At 42.5% G+C, this 20,632-nt stretch overlaps 1 protein-coding gene across 6 annotated transcripts in view; it reads left to right on the top strand.

Annotated features, from left to right (window-relative positions):
* The first annotated feature begins 15,406 nt into the window (after positions 1 to 15,406).
* CNKSR2 (connector enhancer of kinase suppressor of Ras 2) overlaps positions 15,407 to 20,632 on the top strand; it is a 207,743-nt gene continuing 202,517 nt past the window's right edge. For 3 of the 6 annotated variants that reach the window (XM_071430403.1, XM_071430405.1, XM_071430402.1), the window contains exon 1: positions 15,407 to 15,911. In XM_071430403.1, the coding sequence (XP_071286504.1) occupies positions 15,848 to 15,911 (64 nt within the window). In that variant the 5' untranslated portion in view covers positions 15,407 to 15,847. The remainder of the gene's footprint in view (positions 15,912 to 20,632) is intronic. The other 3 variants (XM_071430408.1, XM_071430407.1, XM_071430406.1) reach the window with 2 other exon arrangements.

Below are 20,632 nucleotides of genomic sequence, written 5' to 3'. Positions count from 1 at the left end.
AAATTGGGACAATTGATAAACTCACTTCAACTGTGACAGAAAGATGACTGCAGATATACCTTCAATCAGAAGAAATTAAACCAGAAATCAATCTCTAGTTTTAAAAAGACACAGAGAGAGAGGTATAGAGAGCATGGCATTAGGCATATAGGAGCACATTTTATGCATTCCTGATGTTAGATTTAGTCCAAAGAAAATATAAACCGTATATAATATAACTGTGTATAATGTGTTGGACCTACCCCTACCAACACCTCACACGGCTTGCTGGCAGATGCTGTCTGAGGCAGAGGCAGCCAAATCTGTCCCTTGGATCCAATGCTGTCCTGGAGGGTGCTCTGGATCCAAGCATTCTCAGAAGTGTGCACACGTCTTGTTTTGGGGAAATCTAGAAGGTTCATGCCAAATTAGACTGGGACTGGACTAATGTGGAGGATTAGAGGACAGAACTTGGAAATGAAGTGGGGAATTGTTATTTGAGAGGATAGATGTACCTAATGGAGCCATTACTCTTCAGTGGAAAAAAGAAGAAGTTACTTATTCACCAACAAACAAAAGCTAATTTCTACTGGAGAGCAAGTCCTAGTATAGTATGTCTTTTTTTTGTTTACTTTCAAGGTAGAAGTGTTTAATCTTGTGTATTTATTAAGCAACAATTACAGCAATTTCAGTTAGAAATGGGTTCCATATTAGCTCACAAACAAGGAATGGTATTTGTAAAATAGCATAGTTTAGGCTTCCTGAACTAACAAAAATTGTAGACCAAGCCTATTATGAAGGCATGCAGGAAAGTTAATCAAATAAATGTGGAATGTAAGTTTGCCTAACCTGCAGGTTGATAAACGCCATATGGGTACTCTTACAGAGGAATAAAATTGCTTTCATTTTTTGTAGCTTAATTCTGTTTAAATTGCTGCAAACTCCAGCCTCTTTATTCTGAGTGAAAACACATGTCCCAGGAGTTTAACGTGCTTGAACTTATGCCTGTTAACTTCACCACTTGATTATCCATAACTTTCCCAAGTCTCCCCACCCAAACTTGCTGTTAAAACAAGTTATTGTTCCTACTTCCATACAAAGTGTTTAAGCAGGCATAGCAACGTGCTCCACACCAGCTGCACTTCAGTCATGTGGGGCCCTTCCAGTGTGTGCTTTTGCCCACGTTTGCAAGTGTTCAAAGCAGTTAAACTCTCAAAGGGAGGCAGAAAGAGAACTAATTGGAAATCTTTGAAGAAATCTGCCCCCTTTCTATGCACTTTTTCTGAATTTGTCCCAGGGGCACTGGACCCACTTCTTTCTCTTCTATGAAAAAGATGCCAGAATGGCAATGCACATCCAAGAAGACTATGGCAGAATAAAGTTGCTGTCAAGCCTTAGTAAGAATGCTGCTTTCTGGTCCTCACCTTCTACCAAATTCCTCAGGTAGACAAGCTACAAGTTGTTCTTTTGCACTTTACCTGCAAAATGTCCGTCACCATTCCAGTACTTCTCGATGTACTGTTGCTGATTTAACTTTAATGTTTAGCATTTCATTGTATTTTTTACCATTTAAAATTATGAGAAGTAGTAAAAAGAAAAAAACTAATAAAGAAAACCAGATCAACAATAATACAAGCTAATTCATGGCTGAGGTACCAGAGTTTTGCCCAAACTGTCTGGCATGTGTTTGATGTACAGGATGACTTCTCACAACTATTTCATTAGTGTGCTCCTAAATAGGGCAAGAATATTCAGAAGATGCGCATCACCACTAAATAATTCAATCATTGCAGGTCTTATTCTCTGGAGCATGAAGGCTGTCTTGATCTATTTTGGTAGAGACTGACATCAGATGTGGCTCCCCACCTGTAGCAGGAGTGCCCCTGGCATCACACAAACCACTTCCAAGGCCACAGCCAAGGCACCTCCCTCTTCCTGTATGGATGCTAATTTGAATTGCCCAGAAACAGCCTGTTCACAGGCCATAACCAGCAGCTGTTTATGCAGGCATCCAGCACCAGCCGGTGCCTCGGCTCAGACCATCACTGCCTCCTGCCCTGGCTGACCCTGGGCAGCAGCACTGCTGACTATCTGCAGACAAGTGGGCTTGAGAGATGAAGGCAGTGGGAGGGGTGGGCTGTGAAGCTGGTGCCCCAGTGTCAGAGTATGTGGTTGGAGAAGATGTGAACAGCAGGGGTAGAGCCAATATTCAGTGTCACCACCAATGATGTCAGTCTGTTTTGGATGTGAGCAGCCCAGTTGTACAGCAATGATTTCAGTGTGTCTATGAGCAACAGCTTAGAAAATACTTTAGAAATGAATGATAAAATCAATAACTCTCTGTGACTCTGGTTAATAGACAGATCCTTATTTTCATTGTTTTTAAAGGAAGTTTTACATTTTCTGTGTAATCTAGATGAGAAAAGTCCAAACCTACCTCCTTTGAATGAAAAATGTCTAAGCTTCATGGATACTGTTGCTATATACCTCTTCATAACTCTGTAACTGGACTCTAGGTTCCCTATGAAAATAGGTCTTGGATGAGAAAATCTGGGTTTTTTTTGGAAATTCTAGAACTATATCAAGAAAAATGTAGAATATTAGACTTACATCAAGAATTATAGAATACAAGAATTATGTCAATAAAATCCCAAAGTGATTTATCTTTTGCTAAATGATACCCTAAATTTTAATACTAAACTTTGCATCTCCTAGTAAGTATAGATTATTTAATATGACCATATGAAACTTCTTAAACTATGCCAAAATTTTGTGGTTGACCTCAAATTCAACTTCTAAGGAGAAGCAAGTATATAGGAAACTTATGCAAGAAAACATGCACACACTTTTAGAACACTCTATAACCAAGAGTCTATGAGAAAAGGAAAATATGTAAAAAAGAGGAGGCAGCTGAGACAAAGCATCAAGTTAAAAATATTTAGCTGATACTAAATATTTAAAAAAAGAGAGTTCAGAAGTGTTGCCTATCTTACTCTGGTATTTTTAGATTTTTTTACACTTCTGATGATCTGAAAAACTTAAAAACCTAATATTATTTGAAAGGCACACTTACTAGCTAATTAATGTATCCTTGCTGCATATTGTAACTGATATATTGGGCATGCCAGGGGCAGCAGCCTCTCCTCCTCCCTCTCTGTCCACCACTCTGTCAGGGCATCCTCCTGTGGACACCAGCATTTTGTTGATTTCTTGCTGTACCAAACCTTGTGAGATAAAAATCTCAGGGTGCTGTGTGACAGTCTTTTGGGAGTTGTGGGCTTTATTTTGGAAATGTCCAAAAGAGGAAAAGAGCCTTGAGGCTATGGGGCTGAGCCAGGGCTCTTAGATTGCCAGCTGTGCAAGCCCTATAGGTTGCTTAGCCTTTCTGTGCCAAATTTTTGACCTCCACAAGAAGAGGAATATAAATATTTCAGATGGAAATATTACACATTTCCTTGTTTTAATACTCATACTGCTTGAGACCCCTGAGTGAGAGATGCCATATAAATATGAAAGCAGCAACAAGTGGCTTTGTCAAGCACCAGGACAAATAGAGTGGAAAAGCTTAAAAGGCCAATCCCAAGTATGCACACATGAGTGCATGCAGGAAAAGAAAACCTCAGCTTGCTCAAGACATCCATGCACTTCTTGAAAGTTAATGTAAATAAATGGAATTTCCTGTATGAATATCATGAAGCAATATAGACTGGAAACAATTAAATGAGTCTGCCTACTCTATTCTGTGGCAGAAACATAAACTACATGCTGTTTGCATTCAAATGTCACATCAAAAGATTAGGTGCATAAATTTGGATATGTAGTTGTGAAAAAATGCTTCTGGAGTACAGGAATATTAATCTACTGGTCAATCCTTCCCCAACGTAGCATGTTAAAAGATTAACTTCCCTTTGGTACCATTTCCTATTGAATATATGATTGAAAAATGCTAATTTTATGCAATTTTTAACTCTTGTGTATGAGTGACTTACATTGACTGCAAAAGTACACAATCCTGTTTTTAAATCTGACATAGTTTTCTCTGATGCTTTGAGCTCCTCTAAGTAGTCACTTGACTGCAAATTATAACACACTTGACTTTTCATATCTAAAGGATAACTTGAGATATTTTTAAGCTTTATTCAAAGTGTGAGCAGTGCACAGGCTGGATTAATATAAGTGGAGAACTAACTTTCAAAAGACTCTAGTGTTTTCTCACCCTAAGTGTTCTTTTTCTTTTATTTTTTCTGAAAATAAAAGAAGAGAATAATATAAAATCTTGTGGTTACATGACTGTATTTCCACAGGTTTTGATATGTTTTTCTGTTGCAGTTGTTACTTTAGAAAGAGCTAATATGACTGACAGAGCAGAACAATTTATCCTAGAACTATATATCTTTTTGTGGGCAGAAATGCCATGATGAAAAAATAACAAAATTGAAATATGATACAACTTTCGAAAACATGAAAAAACCCATTGCTCTTCTCTTTGACAAGCTTGTCACAAAGGTGAGACTAAAACAAACCTCCAGATACTCAATATTAACAGGCAATGATGAACAACAAGGTTCCTGCTCCCTCCTTATGTGCCAGGGTGTTCAGGGCAAAGCAGCGCTACCCTACCTAAGTCAATACATTGAATTCTCTTCCATACACTCAACACTCACTTGCTTGGTGCTTTGAAGTTAATGGAGTTATTCTGAAGTTAATTGGGTTTAACTCAGAGGAAAATTGGACCCACTAGAATGAGCAGTAATACAAAAGGCTTTGGAAGCCAGCCTGCATTGCTGGTCAGAGATTAACAGTGCAGCAGAAAAGGACCTCTCAGAAAACAAGAAAGACAGGAGGCTGATGCAGAGGAAACTTGCCCACTCTTTTGAATTGGCAGCTGTATCACATACTGTAGTGGGGAGGCACTCAGCACCACTCTCCACCAGTTCAAATCAATTTTCTCCTCGGTTCTTCACCACAAAAGTATGTGTATAATGTAGGATGAACAAAAGAGAACTGTCAAAGTGGTTAGCACAGGTCTGGGATAATGGGATAATGCTTACAGGGATCAGAATTAGTTAATCATATCTAATGTCTTGAAATTATGCATGCAACTGTGCTGAAAAAATAGATCCAGAAAATACATTTTATTGCATGTTGTTTGAAAATCTGTTCCCAAATTAAAAGGCAACATCACTTCTAGCTTCTCATGGTAACACTGGATCAGTTGGTCAAAATAGTTTCTGTGATCTCAAACCAAGAGTGGTGCCACCAGCTATACCCTAAATTTCTTCCATGGTTACTGAGTGCATTTGCATAGTAATTGCATTTACAGTACAGTCTGCAAGCCCACATAAAGTGCCCCAAATAAAATTAATTCCTAAGACTTTTATATCCTTCAAATAAATGCATATTAACCAGCAAGGTTTTATCTTTCCCATACTGACTCATTTCCTTCTTCAGCAAATGATCACTGTGTAACCCATTGACTTTCTCCATGACTATGCACTAACAACAAGACAGGTGCCATGTAAATTTGGATACATTCATGTTGCTTTATACATTTCTAGAGAATTTAATCTGTAATTACTGAAGATGGTGATGGCAATTTTCTGTAGAGTGCAGGAGGAAGTGTCAGATGTAAAACCTGCTCAACATTTTCCCCTGTTGGGCCGTTACTTTGTCTCTCCTGGACTGAAAGGAAAAAATGGGCACTTGGTAATTTTTCAAATACACCACACTGAGTTCATGTTAGATTCATTGCTAGCATTGCCAGCAGGGAATACCTTTCCTTTTAATATGAACTATGAACAAAGAACACACTTTTGGTTGTGCACGTTCTTGCTTGGCAAATAACTGATGCTGGCTGCCAAAAGTCTCTCATGAAAACAAAGACACATCATGGTCATTTAGGCCATAATGGCCATTTGAGCCATCCTAAAATTATCTCTGAAGGCTGGAGATGCAGTTGCACTTCTTCTCTATAGACCTTGCCTTATGAAATTATACAAACAGCTTTTCTCTTCTGTTTGACACCTGAGTGTGACTGCTACCCTACTACAGCTGCAGGCTGTCTCAAGTACCTGCAGATATAAACCAAGAGGGTTTAGTGGGCAAGCAAGGACTGCAAAAGCTTTTGTCCCTCCCCGTGTCACCAGTTGGCATAGCATGTCACCCATGCCAAATGACCAGATCTGGTCAGGTGGCCATGGAGGTAGACTGAAACCAAAATGTTGACTTCACGTAAGGGCTTCAGGGAGGGTTTTTAGCTGTGGAATCACCATGGGCCTTTCTGGCTTTTCTATTTCTATTGGTTTTCCATTAGTCAAGACTGATAAAACAGTATTTTTCATCTGGTAATGGTAGGAGACCCAGTCCATGGCTGCCATATGCTGACGTGGTTCTGAACATTGTTGACTTCCAGAGTGGACAGATGTAATCCAGTCAGCTGAGAAACAACCTCAGCTCTGGAGTGGAAAATGTAAAATTCAGGCTGGTTCAAGAGACAGCAGCTGACCTGCAATGAGAATGAAAGTGGGCAAATAAATCATTATGATGTCTGCAGACTCTGACCTGACCTTCATCAGTCCCAACAGACTCATTCCAGATTATTTGCAAGATGACTTATTTCTAAAAAGCCATATGGCCACATTTTCACAGTAGGAATTCACATCAGCACAATGCACTATGCAAACTCGGATACAAACCCTGTGCACAGATGCAGGGCAGGTTTTAAATTGGATGCAGCTTAATTTTGGGTATGAAACCATATATGTTGCAGCAATGCAAATGTTAATATGCACCTCTGCTATGTATCTGCTGCTGAAAGACTAATTGAACAAATCTGGATATGCTAGTGCAGTGTTCTCCATGTTGTTCAACATCACAAGAGGATGTTTTACCAGTGTTCTCTGGGATTGACTCCTTTGAGAGACTGGAAGACTCACAGTTATCTATGCTCTCTGGCTAAAATGCAGGAGTCCTGCCATTGCTTTCCCACTTTAATAACTTTAATAATAGTAATAAAGCTGCATGAATTGTGTGCCTTTTCTTCCTTCCCAGGTTAAGCAAGAAGAGAACCAAAAATTTATATTAATTAAGTTATATGGTAGGCTCATTTAATTCTCTGGAATGCTCAGAATACTACGGAGAGGAGCACAATGGAAATGCCTTGGAAGATGAGATTAGATAGGTGTGATACCTGGGTGTCACTGGGATATAATGGAGTTTTTTTTAAATTGGGGTGGTTAAAGGAATCTGAAATGAGATCATGGTGTGCATTTTCTCTGAGCAATTATTAAAACTGCAGTTGAGAGCTCTGCCAAAGTTTTCAATCTGTGACTCCTATGTCCTGACTTCCCACTGCTCATCCTTGGACAATTACAGAAACAAAAGCTTCTGGAGACCTCAGGACTGGGGCAGCACCATGATTAACATCAGACTGTCTGGGTTGGAGGATGGCCAACTTTCTGTTGGGACTTTGAGGCTCTGAAGGTAGAGGGACTAAGAAATGAGACTAAATGCTTTCATTTGTGGTGTGCTGTTGACTATTTATCCTCATCCTACTGCTTTTTCAAGCACAGGTATGGAGGGGTAGGGAAAGGAAGCTGTTGTGATACTTCCAGTTGATTCTAAACTCTTTTGAGACAGAGCTTAGATTACCTTCCCAGTCACCTCCAGAGCACCCCAGGGTTCTCCTTTGGGATTTATGACACCTCCAGGGGATCCTTGATCTTTGGTTGCCAAAGTACAGGGATTGGGAGACCAGATGGAGACTGTCCAGCCCAGGCTTCTCCTACTGGAAGCTGCTTTCAAGACATAGTAGAGCAGACCATGAACCGAGACATGGAAAGCAATGCCAGAGCCTGTGGTATGAATGAAGGTTCCATCTTTAATTCCCTAGGAGAAAATCTATCTAGATCGTGGAATACTTCCAGGCAACATTTGAATGCTCAAATGTTGCCCAGCACAGCCAAGTCCCAAGCTCTGTTAGGGTGTTGACATGGCCAGGAACCATTCAAAAAATGCTGATTACATGCAGCCACTTGGTATTGCAGGTAAAGGCTATTTAATGCTATGGACATAGGCCACTCTGTGGTGGCTGAGACCCGTGCTTGAGAATGAGCCAGGCACTATTAATCCAGCAGAGCTCAATTCATTAGCTCTAGTACAACAAGGAACAAGAAAAATAACAACAAAAAGTCTTTGTTGAGCACTTGGGCCTGTTTTGGGAGGAGCTTGCTTTCTTTGAATAATTAGTTTTAACTACTTATCCTTGGCTGAATTCCTATTGAGTCACTTTAGGTATTTCAAATATACCCTGTCCAATCTACCTGCCTTTTAAAAAGAGCTTTTTTTCTAAAATCTGTCCATGTTTTGGAGTTCTTAGCATTGACGATATTCACATTTTCTCATTTATTTCCTCCCATTTTTAATACTCTGCCATATCTTCTGAGTTCACTCTTTCTCACTCTTTCTAACCCTGCCTAGCCTTAATTCTACCTGTACCTACTGATTGATCCATACTAATATATATTTTCATTTCTTCTTATGCTTCTTGGTTTTCCCAGTTTCTTGTAATATCTTCTTCTGATTATGGTATTGCTTCCTGTAGTGTATTGCTTCCTGTGTATCATATTGCTTTCCTGTCACTCCTTTCATAATGCCACCTTTTCATCTTGACCCCTCATTCCTTTCCATACTGATACATTTCCTTCATTATTACAGTTATTTAATACTAGAAAAGTTTGCAGAAATATTCCTTGTCCTTCCCTTTGATAATAACAATAGTCCTTTTCCTTATCATTGTTTCTTATGCTTTAACCAGGTCTGGCTGTAAACAGAAAAGAACCATAAGAAGATGATGGTATAAAAAAGCCCAAACCATAGTAATGATGTGATATATGAATGCTGTGTGGTATATAGGTCTAACATGTACTCTGGTGAAAATCCATCTGCAGGCATTCTCTTGATTTGGCCATTAGACTCCCAAAATTCCCATTGATTTCAATGTGACACCATATGGATGAACCTTTAGGTCTATGTACAGTCCAAACAGACCTCCAGGAAGAATTTGGAGTCTGTGAAGGACAACTCATAGTAGAGGATCTTAGGTCATAAATTTATCTGTAAACATGAAGTTGCATGCATTAAATCTCAAATAACTTTTAATCATAGCTTTATCAAGGCAAATCAGAGCATATTTAATTGTAACAATAAGCTGCTGCACACCAGAAATATTTGAAAATATATGGGTTTTTCCTTTTCCTGTAAAATGCATTTGAAAGCAACAAATGCTTCTTGAAATTCAGGACAATTTCCATAGAAATAGTTTTTAGAGAAAGTTGTAAGGTATGAGAAATAAAGCAGACCTGTCAAGTTTCCCTTGTCAGTAGGAGCCAAATTATTGCTGTCCAGTTCATCCACAAAAGCTGGCTGATATGAAGTCTTCTGGCACTGGAAGATTTATATTCTCTTTAATTTTTTCAGAATAAATGCTCTCCAAGCAAGATGAAGCCCGCACAGCACGAACAAAGAACATGCTATATTTAAGAGGTCATGTCTGACTTTGAACATATGGTAACGATTCTTGAAGTCAGAAATAAAATGTAATACTTGTAATATGGCATGTAATACTTTCTGTACTTCACCAAATTACCAGGGAGACAGATTGTGCTTTTCTGAGTATACTGACAAATGTCCCTCCTCATTATGATTTTGCCCTTTTTGTATTACCATATCATTATTCTTTTTCTTCTGTACTCCAGTGTGCAATTTAGATGACTGCATTCTTTGGCAACATTAAATATTTTCAGGATTGCTTAGAAAATTATCAGATATTTATTATTCTTCAGTATGAATTCATCAGTAGAAATATATTCCTCAAGGGGACCCACCCATTGCATTTAGCCAAACCAGCCAACCATTCCAACGGCAATAAAATAGCATTTATCACCAGGAATAAACTCTGACATTTCCTTCTAATGAGGTTTCCAAGCTGAATCTTGTTGGCAGCCATTTTACATTTGTGATGCTAATAATGTGGGGACCTGAGTAGGAACCTGATGTTAATAATTAGTTGCTGTTTTATTTTATAATCTTTTTCTGTATGATTTTAGCACAGAAGCACACTTCCCTTGGGTTTCTCATTGTTTGGGGCAGGGCATTTGTGTGGCAGTAGTAGAGGCGGAGCCTTAGCCAAGATGATGAACAAACAGGGTCCATGAGCTCGTGCCTGAAAAACAGAAAATGAGAAGGCCCATGTAGCACAACCTATGTGTATTTATTTTCACAAAGGAACAGAAAGCTGTTCTTTGAGATGGCAGCTGCCCACACAGCTCCAACTCAGTGCTCCTGAAAAACCCTCTGCATCTGCAGGGACCTACCTGTTGCCCCTCTGCCGCTGGCTTGCACCTTCCTCATGTCAGCATCGCTCTTTCCCATCTTTGTTGTGAAGCAGCACCAGCTGGGAGAAACCATGAGCTGCAGAAAGACAAGAGCCTTCCACAGTTCCAGAGATTCCTCTTCTTTTCAGTGACAAAAGGAATCAGCAACTTGACTCCACATGGAAGGAAATGAGAAATGGATACAGTTTGGGCCAGAGAAAACATGATCAGAGGAAAGATAATTCCCACCACCATAGGTAAGGTTGGGAGAATTTCTTTGGCAGGAATCAATACAGGAGAACATGTCAGATGGTTGGGGTGGTCCCTCCTGGTAGTCAAAACCTATTAAACTTTGGAGATGCCCCCAAACCTGGGAAAGGAAGAGGTCTCAGCAGGCAATTAATTGAGTCCACTGATTGAGAGAGGAAGTGGGACTCAGATTGTGTGGTTTCTTTTTTTATTTTAAATGAAGAAACCTAATTAAAATTATAAGAATTTCCTGGGGAAATTCTCAGCCTTTTCATTTTTTAAGAGCCTTTGTATTACAAAAGGTGTTTGAAGTCCTTGAATTTTTACCCTTTAGCCACCTTTAATCTAATTTTTAATCTCTTAATAGCCTTAATTGAGTTCTGAATACTTTAAATTATTAAACATCTTTGGGGGATTATGATTTCTATTTCTGATTATACAAAATAGTATCAATTGCCCAACAACATCCCCCCCCCCCCCCCCCACCATTTATGTCAAATTAAACTACCAGGGATGTAAGGAATATACTTCAAGGCCAGGATATTTGCATTGGAAACAGCTTAAAAAACTTGTGCTTTCAAGCAGGTTGAAGAAGATGAGTGGTAAGAAATGAGGGAGATCCCAAGGTAGGTCCCAAATCATTGGAGACTCATTGTCTTTTTGTCACCTTTGCTGTACAGGTAGAGGCTGCCCATGGCCACAGAGCAAGCAGTGGCCACCTACCTGAGAGCAGTGGGTCATGCAGGCCCCGAGGCAGAGGCAAGAGAGCCACCTGCTTTGCTCAGCTGGAATGGGTCTCCTTCCCATCCCCATCCCCATGCTCCCCTGCCAGGGACAGCTGCTCAGATTTACACCCCACTCTAATTCAGCTTGGGTCTTAAAGTGCATCTAAGCCCCTTTGCTCCTCTAAACTTTCTCTCTTATCAACATCTACCCTTCTCAGAGGCTTACTACCTTACTGTGCCTCTGATCATGAACCTTTCTCTCCCTCCTTTGCTTGCCCATGGCCCCTGCAACCAAGGCTATTTGTTATTTCCCTCCCCCTAAACCTTGGAAGATGCCAGTCCTGGCAGGGGCAGCAATCCTCACCCTGCTGAGGCACCAGTTCAGGCACCACTCTGAAGGGAAAAAGGCTCTGGGGAACAGAGGATAGGCAGCAGCCCTCCCCTTAAGGAGAAGAGCAACTTGCTTTACACCTTGCTGCAAGCTGTGGAATAAAATATTCTCTAAAATGCAGATATGGCATCCACACCAGGTATTTGTAGCATGAGCTAGTACCAGTGGAAAAGCTTGATTCTTATAAAATAAAGCCTCATTTGTAAAAATCGGGAATTTATTTGCTATCAAAACACAAACTTTATTAATGTGGAGAAACTATTAGCTTCTTTTCCACTTTGCTTTCTTTTGCTTTTTTTAATTTCACTCCAAGTGCTTTTATTAGACCTGAGCTTTAGTTACTGTTAATTTGTCTCCACTTGTTTTCATTACCCACCTAAGAAACAGCTTTAATATCCAGCACCAGAAACAACATCTTTTGAGAGCTTAATTTGTTTCTCTAACTTCAGGGCAAAATTTCATTTCTGAGCATCTTGCATGTTTTCTAGACACTCTAGCAAAAAGTCCATGAAGTTTCTGAGGCACCTCAGAACTCATCACTACTGATATCCACTGAGAACTCACCACTGATACCCACTGTAGAGTCTGGCTTTATATACATATAACAAATGACTATTCATTGTGCTATTGTTAAAACCTGGATCTAGCTGCCACCATTATTCAAGATGAACAGTGCTCTACTTCAGTTGTCCTATTGATTAAATATGAACAAAATGTACATTATTGGACAGACTTGAACTATTTACTGGTATTATTTTCAAATCTGTATTGCTGTAGTAGCTATGTTTGCCAGCGGAGCTCTAGGGAGGTTGTTTTTTTGATAATGTACCATGCCAGAAAAGCAGTATCTTCTGTGAGCTTGCAGTCTGAGGTGCTGATCCACGAGGCATGTGTGCTCAAACTTAGCTGCTGAAGCTGTCCATCAGTATCTGTGGCTGCTCAGAGAGTAGATATCTAAGCCTATATGTAGTTTTATATTTCTGAGTTCAGACTGACAGTTCAATTTTAAACTTATTCCTGTTCTTTTTTTTTTTTTTTGCAATATTGAGTTTTATTGTGTACCTTCTTTAACATTTACTACCTAATAAATGCTTTCTTAACAGGAACATGTATATTTAGACATATTTTTAAACATATTAATTTTTATGCACTATATGGCTCAAAGTAATTCTAAAATATGAGTTAAGACATAATTCTGTAGTTCAGTATCTCTGCAGGAGACTATCCCATGTGCTTTACGTAAAAGGCCTGACTCATACAAGTGTGATAGCAAGATGAAGGCCACTAAACTGAAAGATGAAAACATCTAAAAGACATTGGTTAAGGCATTTTGGCTGAAACACTTTAGTTTTAGAAGGTCAGCAGAAAAAGTCATTCAGCTCTCCTTCTTACCCTAGAAAGAGAGAACAATAATAAAATCAGGCAGAAATAAATTTAGAGCAAATTAAAAAAAAATACTTTTATGTAGCACATGTCCTGACTATAGAATTCATTGCTGTAATAGGTCACCAAGTTAAATAACATGGATGGATAATTTTATCATTACTCCTGAGCCAAGTCCTCCCTACCATAGCCAAGCCAACAATCTTCAGTGAAACTGAAACAAGATCTAAGTAAAACAGTGGGATTTACCCCAGTATTTATGACATGGTTATACTCTGTGAGAAGAACAACAAAGGTAATTAGAATCCATGCTCAGCACTTCATCTGTTTACTGAAGTGGAAGAGTGAACTCCCTGTTACCACCCCATAATTTGATAAAACCTCCATAAAGAGGTTTTAAAAGTAATAGACACTGACCATGGGGGCAGTCTTGGGTCACAGATGCTTTAGTGAAAAACTTGCTGCAGCTACAAATTACAGTGGAAAGTATAGGAAACCCAGGGCATGCATAATTATGTACTATAGGACTACATACATTTGTATGTACTGAGAACCTACTTCCCCTGTCCTCTCCTACAAAGAACATTTCAGCCCAATGAGAACTACACAATGACGTCATAAATTACATGCCTGGCTTCAGTCTGATCTTGCATATTTAGGCTTTTAAACCTTTCAAACTACTGGTTTCTAATTAAAATTATGACATTCTCTTTCAACAACAATAACTCAGTATATAAGGATCCTGCATACCTTTCAAACCTTTCACAAGGAAAAAAGTCAGCCTTAGTTTGCAAGTGAGTTTATTGTTTCTGTGGCTTTAAGTAACACAACCTCTTCAGAAGCAGACGGCTTCGTCATCGTGCTGGCAGGAATGTGACACAGGAGACACGAGTCTAGAGCTAAATTCGAGGAAAATTACAGTGTGCAAGCCCCAGTTTTCAGTAAAAAGATTCTTCTCAAAGATAAATAAGTACAACCTTTAAAGTGAGAGCCAAGTCTACCTAACACTGGTGGGGAAACCCTTCCTGGGTCTCCAGGGAGAGGCGTTCCCAACCCTATGGCTGCTTTACTGCCCCTCATCACTACTACTTCAGCCTCACATAACGAAGTGGGAAAGCTCCTGGCACTGGCTATACAACACAAAGGAATTGATTCGTTTGCTATTCCATTTCAGGGCTGAGGGAATCCTCTTTTTTCCTCACATACAGATAATAAATGTCAGTATCAGCAGCTGGTACTCAGCAGCCAACACTGTCAGAGGGAACATCTCGGTGGTCATTGCTTCAGCCTTGGCAGGAGAAGCAGGGTGATTGCAAATGCAGGCAAAGTCGTGTATTGGCCAACTTACCAGCAGGAAAATAACCTTTAGCACTATCCTCTGCCTGGAGCTCCAGAGGGGATGCCACCTACTCAGAGCAGAGGCTCCTATGAAGGGTGCTGGAAAAGGGTGCCACAGCCATCCTAGGAGGAATCGTTGTGCACTAGGGAGGGGCTCCTACCAAAACACTGTGCCACAGGGCCCATGGGAATTGCCTTTTTTGGGGTAACTTCCAGGATGATGCAGCCTGGGGAGATAGAATGAGGAGAAAATGAACAGCTCCAACAATGATGACCCGCTGCAGGGATGATGGATTTTCACACCTGCAGCCTCCGTACGTTCGCGGTGCAACCCGCAGGACAGGGAGGGCAGAGGAGCACCCGCGGCGCTCTCTCCGTGCAGTGGTCGTAGGGGTCCGAGCCCCATTCTGCGGGCTGACTTCGCTCCCTATTGCCCCATTACCGCACCCTCGGCGTGAGGCGGGCAAACCACAAGGTGCAGCTCCTGTCCCCTCCTCTCCCTCCCCTGCCGGGGCTGCCCCCGCTGCCCGCACACCGCGGCCAAATGCCGCCACCGCACCGGTGCTGCTGGCACGGCTCCCTCGGGGCGCCCGGCGACACCGTCCATCACTGCCGTTTTACAGCCGGGCTTCGCTCTCTCAAAAAAAAAAAAAAAAAAAAAAAAAAAAAAAAAAAAAAAAAAAAAAAAAAAAAAATTACTTTTCCCGCCCACGCAGCGATGCTTAATTCAGGGAAAATAAAATCCAACAAACCCACACTCCAAGCGCCAGCTCGGTGCCGCTGGCTGCGCTCCCCCGCTGCCCGGCCCGTCGGGAGCAGGTGCTCGGCGCTGCCGCCGCCCCAGACCCCCCTCCCGCCGGCGGCGGCACCTTGCGAGTCATCCCGGCTCCCTCCCCTCCCCCCGCCCCGGGCGGCCGTCGGGTGTCGCTTCCCATTTCACTTGGAGATATTTTCGGGTGGCAGGAGCCGCCTCGTCATTTCCGCCAGGAGAAAAAGACACCGGCGCGGCAGCCGCGGCCGCGGAGAGCCGCGGGAGCCGCTGGGCACGAGAGCGGGCAGAGCCGCGCCAGCGCCCCGCTCGCCGCCGCTAAGGACCGACCTCTCGGCGGGGCCGGGAGCCGCCGCCGCTGCCCGCGGGTTCGCGGGGGCGGGAGGCGTCGGAGCGTGCCGCCCCCTTCTCCCCCTTCCTCCTCCTCCTCCCCCTCCCCGCCGAGCCGGCAACATGAACTGAAATCCCCAGAGAGGCACAGAGGCGGCGAGCGAGCGAGCGGAGCGAAGGCAAGCGGGGATATAGCCGCTCTCTCCTCCCGCCGGCGGGATTCCGGGCAACGCGGTCCCTCCGCCCCGCACAGCCTCGCCTCTCGCCCGGAGAGCGGCGGCCACCCGAGCCCTGCGCCCCCGAGCCGCCCATGGCCCTCATCATGGAGCCCGTCAGTAAGTGGTCGCCGAGCCAGGTCGTCGACTGGATGAAAGGTGAGGAGCGGCGCCGGGGCCGCGCGGTGCCCTCTCCCATCACCCCCCACCCCGCCCCGCAGGTGCGGGGAGCTCCGCGGCTTCCCCCGCGCCGGGATCCCGCCTCCTGGCAGCGCCGGCTGCCCCCACGCTTTGCCTGGGTTGGGCAGGGAGGCGGGAGGCCGTCGGGGCCGCGTCGCTGGGGCCGGGGGCCGCGCTGCCCCCCTGCCCCGGGCTCAGAGCGGGGACGGCGGCTGGCGGTGCGCGGCTGTCCACAGAGCTGGGGAGGGGGCCGGGGCCGGGGGCGAGGCTGAGCCCGGGGGTGCCCGGGGTGCTCCCGGGCGGCGACCGCGGTGTGGCGATCCCGGGCGATGGAGCCGCTCCCCAGCCGCCGAGGGACGCGGGAGCGTGTCCGGCTGCCCGCGGCGGGTGCGGCGCGAAACGCCTCGGAAATGAAAGTTCAGCCGAACGTGCGGCACCGCCGGTGCTGGAGATGGCCGGGGGAGACTCGGCTGCGACCTCCCCTGCGAGGAGGCGCCGGGGGGCTCCGCGGGCGGCGGGGCCGGGGTCGGTCCGCGCCCCCGGAGGTGCCGGGGCTGCCCCCGCTGCCGGGAAGCCGCCGTGCCCGCGGGGGCCTCCTCCGGCCGGGCCGGGGGCTCCGCGCGTCGGGCGGCCCCGTCCCCTGCCCCGGGGGCTGCACTTCAAGATCCGTGATTGAAGGGAGCGCGAACAGTCTGGGCTCTGCGCTGAGTGTGCTTGTTCCGCTGCTCCGCTTCTCCCGCTCCCTCACCTGTCCTTCCCTCAAATAAACTATGATGGGAATAAAATTTGGACCTTTTGGAAACGCTTTTCTTTTATTCTCTGTGTATGCCATTCTGACATGGCTTTAATGCTGTAATGTGAAAAGGTATTTTGTTGTGTAGTTTTTGTGTGTGGGTTTTTCTTTTTTTTCGTATTACCTTTAAGTTAGGCTGCAGCTGTGTTTTGAATAAATCACCATCTAGTGTTATATATCTTTTTATAAAGATAGAATGACCGGATGGGTACAAGTTTTGAACAACTGCTACATTGTGGGAGTTCTTTATAACATGCTGTGTGCTACCAATGTGACAGTTTCATCATCCTTAAAATTTCAGGCATATAGCATGTGTTTTCAGTTATTCAATCCTGGCATTTATAGTTGGTGAGTTATAATTGGATTTAGTAACATATATAGTTTTGCACTTTCGGAAGCATTCTCACTCTATAGAATAATAATTGAAAAGAATGATGTAATACTTTGTATCCTGAGAAATTAATAAATATTAATAAAAAACTTGAAGAAGCTACAGATGATCAGTATTAAGAGCAAACCATTTTCAACGTCAAAGTGTTTTTTACAGCAATTTAGCTTCCAACGTTTTTACTTCAAAATGAAAAGATTGTGTAGGACTTTTTTTCTAATCAGCGTCTGAGATACCTTCACCATGATTTGGGAAATGTATAAAAACAATGAATTTGCAGATAATGCATTTTTAAAACACCTAAACAATGTAATACATCAACTACTTCTCATAAATGACAGGTATTCTTCTGAATTACATTGTTATAAAATCAGTCGTTTGAAAAGAACAGGCTAAATGGTAGCATTAGAAATTGTGCTGCTGGATAAGGGTTTGTAGTTAGAAGCCTGTGACTAACACTCTGAGATGCAGATCTTTTAGAAATAATCATGTAAACTTTACCAAAAAAAAAAAAGGCAGTTAATACTGTTGTGCCGTCTTTCTGGACTACAAAGCCTGCTCTTTAGTGTTTAACCTCTTTTTTCTGGCCTGAATGTTTCATTGTTTCTCTGGAGGACTTTCATTTTTACGGAGTGAATGCATATATGTTGCTTCATGCTTCCATTTCTTCATTTTGTATTCTGTGTAGCACGGGAACTTTCACTTAGGTGGTGCAGGGAGCTGAAAGCACCTGCCTGTGATTAGCACGCCTGGAGAAAAAGCACCTAGGGAGCCACTCCAGTTTCAAAAGCTGAGCCTGGAAACGAGTATGACCAGTAGCTGGGGGCAGGTTTGCTCCTGCCTGATGGGTCACACCTTGCTGAGTTTGTAGGAAGGGTGGTAGTGGATAAGGGCAAGCGGTCTTTGCTGCAACAACTTTGTGTTCCTTACTCATAATTTTTTGTGTTGCAAACATTGGTATTGAAATCCATATGAAAAAATATTCTTCTAATGCTTTAAGTGCTTTGTTTCCAGCAAATTCTATTTCTGAAAGTCTCCAAAATAGCTTTTTTTGTGTTTTAAGAGGTACCCAAGACAAGTTGGATGAGTAAACCAGCAATTGTCTGTCATGAGAAGTTTGGAAGGAGTGCAGTAGTGGTCTTTGCATTAGTGGCAGTCAAGTCTGGCTTGCATAAATTACATTAAACTTCAAGATGTGAGAATATTTTGCTGACTTACTGGGCGTTATTTTACAGAATTATAAATGTTGAACTTGGTTTTAACCTCTTCCTTGAAGTAAGTGCCCTGCTATGTCAAATGCCTGCTCAGAGCAGCTCTGTAAAGAAAATTCTTCTAAATAGATTTTGATATTCAAAGCGAAATCTTTCCTGAAAAAGGAAAATCCTACTGTTCAACATTGTTTACAGTTATCTGAAAGGAAGGGGAAATGAAACACTTTAGATTTTATTGTTCTCAGTATTTTTGTGATGGTCTTGTTGGTATGACCTGAACATTTGCAGTAAAAGGCCTCATCTGGAATTCCTTATTTAGGCAAAAGAATCATTACCTCAGTGGCATTTTGCTCAGAGTAGTGATAAAGCATTGGGCCTGAAATTATAAGATGTGAGAAATGAACATGGGGAAAGTATTTCAACTCAAAGGGGTTAGATGAAAGTGCCAATCCCTAGGCTGGATGTTTATATAGGAAACAGACTCAGGACTGGGTATTCATGGAATAAATGCAGTTTCTCGTGTATCTTGTCAATTTTTAATTCCTTGACAGACACATTGTCTGTGGATCCCTGTAATGGCCTAATGCCAGTGCTGCTGAGTTACAGAGTTGTACCTGGAACTGGTTATACAAATAAGTAACTACCTAGATTTTGACTATGAAAATGTGTAGAACAAGAAGTTGTGGACCAAAGTACTAGTTAAAATTTTAAGTGAAAGGGACAAAGTGAGGAGAGCCTAAGTCAGCATATGAGTTTTCCAGGGTTTAAAGTGAACCCAGAAGAGTAGCTGTCATAGAGCTGGAAAAAGCGTAGATGGATTAGCTCATCTCTCCCACAGGATGGCATATTGTACAAGGAGGATAAAATGAGTATTTAAATTGATTCAAACAATGTATTATTGTGCTTTTCCTATATTTAGTACTAATTTTAAAGGTCCTGTATGGATCAGTGAGATGAAAGTGTGTCAGCCACCTCCTCTGCCTCCCCTCTGGAGGACACGTGTGGATTCCACTGCCAGGTCTCAGGCCATTGACATGTTACAAGGCAAGTGTCATCAAACGTCATGGCTTTCACTCACTCAGGAGGGGAACATGCCAGATGTATTTTAGATTTCTGTGGCTCTGAGAACACTTAAAGATACTCTGTTACTTACCATACATTAGGATGTTTTTAACTGAGTCTTCGAATCTAACTTCTTTGGTCTGAGGTTATTGGTGATTGCTATATTTTGATAAGGACTTGCTGCTTTTAACAGTATTCGAATTTTAATTCAGTACCAATCTCTCAATGGCAGAATCTGTTCCAAAAGGCAGTCCACCTGAAAAAAAAATGATATTACTTTATCTAACAAAGCTTTAATATTTATTTTTTGCTTTCTGAATGATAGCTCATGGGGCTTATATGAAACTTGTACAGCTTAAAGTGTTGTAATGGTAGTAATAACCAAGAAGCTGACATCTGAGGCATGTGGTTGCTTTAAAGGCTTCTAATGCTAAAGAGTAGGGGTTTTTAACCTCTGTGAAGTCTGAGCAAAATGCCACTGAGGTAATGATTCTTTTAGGGTTTAGAAGGATGCAAATATTTAGAAGGACCAGGGGGAGAGAAGCAGAAATGAACGTGCTAGCAAAGTGAAAGCAGAGTGCAAAAGTTCCCCATCTGTTTGATTGAATATTGCATGGGTTTGGGAAATGTTTCTGTCTGCTGTTTGTGTGCTGAAGTTCATGTCCATTTTCAGTGGCACGTGTGTTTGCAGAGTCATCACAGGCTGCCAACAACTGTGTTCCACTTGGTGTCGTGGGAATTATAGGTTATTCATCAAGAAAATGCAACAGTTTGTGGGAATACTCTGACACTAAATACTCTAATACTTAATGATGATTTAAAAAAAGTATTGCCATGGGGATCCTCCTACTCCTGTTCGTGCACATGCAGAGCCCTAGGAGTATTTTGGCAGCACCTGGGTTCTGCTGCAGTTCCTGAACCATCAGTTAGCAACAGGGAAGCTCATCAGTGAGGTCACAAATTCTCTCACAGCACTGGGATCTAACAAATCAATTTAGGCCTTAAAAAAAGTAAGGGTGAATCCTGCATTCAGGGTCACTGTCAGACCAACCTCATTCTTGGCCATGGCTTTCTCTAAAGGCTGACATGGAGGGAGCTTTTTCTGGACGATAGGATGGACTACAGTGTTACAAAGGCATGGGAGCACCTACTTTATGGTAAAGAGGAGGTGTGCTTCCACAAATGTATGTGCCTTATTTAGGGCTTTCAATTTTGTCCATCTAGTTTTTCTTCTAGTGGTCTGTGA

The sequence above is a fragment of the Agelaius tricolor genome, unplaced genomic scaffold (assembly GCF_023055355.1).
Source record: "Agelaius tricolor isolate 1412-34295 unplaced genomic scaffold, bAgeTri1.0.p SCAF_7, whole genome shotgun sequence".
Lineage (NCBI taxonomy): Eukaryota > Metazoa > Chordata > Aves > Passeriformes > Icteridae > Agelaius > Agelaius tricolor.
The sequence above is the reverse complement of the archived record's forward strand: the minus strand, read 5'-3'. Positions and strand labels throughout refer to the sequence as shown.